This window comes from Macrobrachium rosenbergii, chromosome 33, assembly GCF_040412425.1.
Source record: "Macrobrachium rosenbergii isolate ZJJX-2024 chromosome 33, ASM4041242v1, whole genome shotgun sequence".
Classification (NCBI taxonomy): domain Eukaryota; kingdom Metazoa; phylum Arthropoda; class Malacostraca; order Decapoda; family Palaemonidae; genus Macrobrachium; species Macrobrachium rosenbergii.
The window spans coordinates 7,050,001-7,055,000 of NC_089773.1; the positions used below are offsets into that span (position 1 = coordinate 7,050,001).

At 40.0% G+C, this 5,000-nt stretch overlaps 1 protein-coding gene across 3 annotated transcripts in view; it reads left to right on the forward strand.

Annotated features, from left to right (window-relative positions):
• Positions 1-5,000, forward strand: part of LOC136855872 (zinc transporter ZIP1-like) — a 40,305-nt gene that overhangs the window by 30,329 nt on the left and 4,976 nt on the right. For 2 of the 3 annotated variants that reach the window (XM_067133272.1, XM_067133273.1), the window contains 2 exons: positions 3,107-3,241; positions 3,449-3,649. In XM_067133272.1, the coding sequence (XP_066989373.1) occupies positions 3,107-3,241; positions 3,449-3,649 (336 nt within the window). The remainder of the gene's footprint in view (positions 1-3,106; positions 3,242-3,448; positions 3,650-5,000) is intronic. The other variant, XM_067133274.1, reaches the window with a different exon arrangement.

Below are 5,000 nucleotides of genomic sequence, written 5' to 3' on the forward strand. Positions count from 1 at the left end.
TGATAAATTATTCTCTCTCTCTCTCTCTCTCTCTCTCTCTCTCTCTCTCTCTCTCTCTCTCTCTCTCTCTGGTATATAATATTTTTATGTATATTTTGAGTAACTCAAACAGATTGTTCTCTCTCTCTCTCTCTCTCTCTCTCTCTCTCTCTCTCTCTCTCTCTCTCTCTCTCTCACACACACACACACACACACACACACACACACACACAGTACACTATCAAGCTATCCGGGATTCAAAATAGTTTTTTGCCATTCACCATCTCACCATAAAAAAAAAAAAATATTTCAACCTACCACAGTGGTCATCCGTGGAATCCAATTTAGGAACAACACCAATTATTGGCCAATCAGTCCAATCTTTCCAATCTCCTCCTGTTGCGCGCTAAGTACTCTCCCCCCCCCCCGCCCCAAACTCCCACCCCACAAATCCGAACTGGGCCAATCTGTTGGCCCGGGTTCATTTCCGGTGGCCAAAAATAACCCTTCGCTATTTTCATCTTACCTGGGCGAGTTTAATGTCATGTACATATTCTTCACTTTGCGACCATCTCTTATATTACCATAATGTACGAAAGCATTATGAAGATGTGGAATATTGATATTAATGTTATACCTTCGATATGTTGGGATACCGTGACGTCATCGGCCTGTCTTGTGACGTCACTAGTTCCCAGGAGATAAAATATTTAGTGTAGTTCTGCATCACGATTGGTTGACTGGTTGTGTGGCCTGGCGATGTAGGGAAAGCGGGAGATTTTATGCTTAGAATATATATATATAAATATTTATGAATAGATTAGGACACTGTCGCCCTGTTTTAAATTTTAGAAGATATAGGTTCGATTCCTGGTCAGGGTAGGAGGTGAATTTGGTATTAATTGGTTCAGTGTTGCTTAATAAGTATATATGTATATATATGTATATATATATATATATATATATATATATATATATATATATATATATATATATATATATCGTGTCCTCAGTTACTGATCTGCTCAGTTACTGATCATACTCAGCCCAAAATTGAACAATATCAATTCTCCGTAGCCGAATGAAAATTCATGACCGTATTACCAAAACAATACACATCCAATATCAGCTGGCGTGCCACCGAATATATCCCTCTGAATCAGGTCCATTTAGCAATCTTTACCTGTGAAAGGATATATTTATATTCTCTCTCTCTGGTAAAACTAAGGTATACTTTTCTCTCTCTCTCTCTCTCTCTCTCTCTCTCTCTCTCTCTCTCTCTCTCTCTCTCTTATCTTATTAAGGATGTTTTACTTTTATAATTTATGTTGTGTGTGTGTTTCTCTCTCTAACGTTATCAAATACTTGTTTCTCTCTCTCTCTCTCTCTCTCTCTCTCTCTCTCTCTCTCTCTCTCTCTCTCTCTCTCTCTCTAACGTTATCAAATACTTGTTTCTCGAATGATTTCTCTCTCTCTCTCTCTCTCTCTCTCTCTCTCTAACGTTATCAAATACTTGTTTCTCGAATGATTTCTCTCTCTCTCTCTCTCTCTCTCTCTCTCTCTCTAACGTTATCAAATACTTGTTTCTCAGATGATTTCTCTCTCTCTCTCTCTCTCTCTCTCTCTCTCTCTCTAACGTTATCAAATACTTGTTTCTCTCTCTCTCTCTCTCTCTCTCTCTCTCTCTCTCAATATTTCCCTTTTTCCTTTAAGAAGTGGCGCTTTTTTCTCTTTGGTAGGGGAGATGGGTGTGTGTGTTTGTGTGTGGGGTGGGCCAGAAAACCTGAAAGTCTTTAGACTTCCGGTTCTCACAAAGTCTTGAGCTATGAGCTGGTGTGACCTGGAAAAGTCTTCTTATAATAATTGTGTTTCACAACGCTCCTTCCTGAACGCCAGACAGGAAATTCTTATACCTGAAATAAGTGGTTTGGACGAGAGAGAGAGAGAGAGAGAGAGAGAGAGAGAGAGAGAGAGAGAGAGAGAGAGAGAGAGAGGCATAAATTATTAGAGAAGAACGTATTTGGTAAGGTAAAAGAAAGAGAGAATAAAGATAGAATGATAGGTAATAGATACACTGATAACAGAGAGAGAGAGAGAGAGAGAGAGAGAGAGAGAGAGAGAGAGAGAGAGAGAGAGAGAGAATAAGGATAGGTATAAGACGCTTTAATACATATACATTTTTAGGTAGACCCTTAGGAGGGAAGAGAGAGAGAGAGAGAGAGAGAGAGAGAGAGAGAGAGAGAGAGAGAGAGAATTAGGATAGGTACTGTATAAGACACACTAATACATATACATTTTTTGGTAGACCCTTTGAGGAGAGAAGAGAGAGAGAGAGAGAGAGAGAGAGAAGCACCAGATAGATGACATCACACGATGACGATGAGAACAGCCCATTAACTTTATCTCAGGAACTCAATTGTGAACGACACGGATCATCGCCCCAGGAACACTTTTACTTTGGGGCTCATGTAATCCGGCATGACAACGCATTACAGCGAAGTCATTACGTTCGTATTGCTGTAATAACGCGATGCCTGGCATGGCTCCGTGTACTTTGCGTCGCTTCTTGTATTTCTATGTATTTTTTGTAAGTTGGTCCCCATATTACAGAATTAGAGGGATTTCATTCTATCTAAGACTTTAGAAATCTATTCCATCAGTTTTCCCAGGCTCACAATCCCTTTATTCGTATTTAAGTTAAGGATCGTTAAAGGCATTGGGTTGCCAGTTCCATCAGCCTCCATAAAAAAATTCTTCCAATTCTTAATCACTCATCTTTCATATTTTCACCAGTTTCATCATTTCTCCACCTAAATGTAAATTGATCACCACACATTCTGACGTCCAATCGAATTATGAATTTATTAAAGTTCATCAAATTAAGGATCAGATTACCTATGATGGCACGCTGTCAAATCAAATGTGAATTTGATTGACTCCAGTGCCAGTTAAATTTTGATTCCTAAATGTCACATTATATCATCAAATATTTTGTATTTCTGTTTAAATCTAGATAATACTATAAATCGCAATTTTAATACTGAATATTTTTGCATATGATTTGAAAGTGTTCATTGGTGTCAAATATCTTGGTTAAATTCCCCATTTTTTTTTTCTCTCTTTCCAGATGACCAGAGTAGCAGGAGCAGACCACAGAAGCTCGAATCACTCTCATCACCATCATCACCATAACGGTCACCATCATCATCACCATCATCATCGCCACAATGCCCACAAGCTCGATACGTTTGATAGTGAGAAGGTGAGGTATAGTGGAGAACAGTGAATGGGAATGTTTGTTGTTAAGTCCTCTCTGTAAATATTGTGTATTACTTCTGTGTGAGATAAGGGGGTTTACTGTATATATATATATATATGTATATATTTTTAAAATAAATGGAGCCTCCCTCTTACCTTTAACCCTAACAATGCCACTTGACCTAACCTTGACCTATGATCTCTTAAACAGCCTAAAAGGGAGTCAGGCAGGTGCTCCGTCTACTCCATCACGGAGGCGGTGAAGAAGGCCAGCGTGAGCAACCCGCCCGAAGCCTTCACTATCAAGAACAAGTGGGCGGAGACGGGGGTCGACAACCCCGTCTTCGCTGGGGACCCGGATGCCATGTCTTGGAATCCAGCTCTGAAGGACTCTATTGTCACCAGTTCACAGGTGAGTCTTTTGCCTTCCCTAGGAGGGGCCACTCTTGAAGTAGTCAGGGATAAACCAGTCTTTGTTGAGTAAGCAGATGATATGCCTTGGGAATCCTGCACTGAAGGTGAGTGTCCTTTTGGAATCCTATGCTGAAAGAAGCTCCTTATTACCAGCACCTCTGCAGATGGTCTGTAGAGAATCCACTCTGTTGAGGAATCAGATGCTATGTCTTAGAATCCTGCGCTGTAAGTGAGTCTCTCCTGGAATCCTGCGCTGAAGGTGAGTCTCCTCTTGTTACCAGTTCACAGGTGAGTTCCTTGTCTGAGCCAGGAAGAGCAGAAACTAATAGTAATACAGAGAGTGTCTGAAGAATATCTCAGCACTAAGTCTCAGTCAGTTGTTTTTAGCTCAGAGGTGAGTCTCATGTCCCAACTGTTTTACCAATTCTACCCCACTAATCTCCTTTGGGTATGATTAACCTAAAGTCAGAAAGATCTTTCATCTCCTCTTAAAATCCACCTGTTTTTGCCACAATACTTGCTCCATACTTCAATTGTATTCTGCGTCATACGTTTTAAAAACTCACAGATTATAGCTATGACAGTTTTGCCGTATCTCGTCTGTTGTACATTAATAATTCAAGTCTTGAATAAACAACACAAAATTTATGGATGATTCCAGTCTTTTTCTTTTTTATTGTATTTGAGGCACAAATTATGCAAATTGCTCACAACACAAACCATTCATGCTGCTTCTATGAAAAAGGGTTAATGTTTTCAGCCAATAAATAGTTTCTCTTTTCTTTTGAAGTATTCCAGTGAAATAATAAACAGACTAAGTATCAGCCACGGCTTCAGCAGCAGTAGCGGTAAACAGCAGTAGCAGCATTAGATAATAGATTTTAGTAATAGCTATTACTGTTTTCGAGAAACAAAGGCAGACAAGGTGACCTCAGATAACCTTGAACATGGAAATTGTAATCACACAAAATTTCACACTCACTTGAAAACTGCCAATCTGCCACTGCTCCTGATACTCCAAGTAGCAGTGAAATAGCATTAGTAGTACCAGCAACTAACAGCAACAGTAGCATTAAGCAGAAACAATGAATCATAGCTAAAGAATCTTACCAGATGTGATGGCAGACAAGGTGAACACAAGTAACAGGAAATTGCTTCGCTCTGACTGACCTCCCTCTTACCGGAGAGGTGTACCCCAGGGCATGTTGGGGAAAGGTCCTGTAGGATGACTCACAGGATGCGACTCATCCCGTAAGGATGGCGAGTAAAGGATATGGGAAGATTTTGTGATTCCCTTTGGGGGCAATAATTCGTTCCAAGGGGAGAGTGAATTTGGTATTCAAGGATAT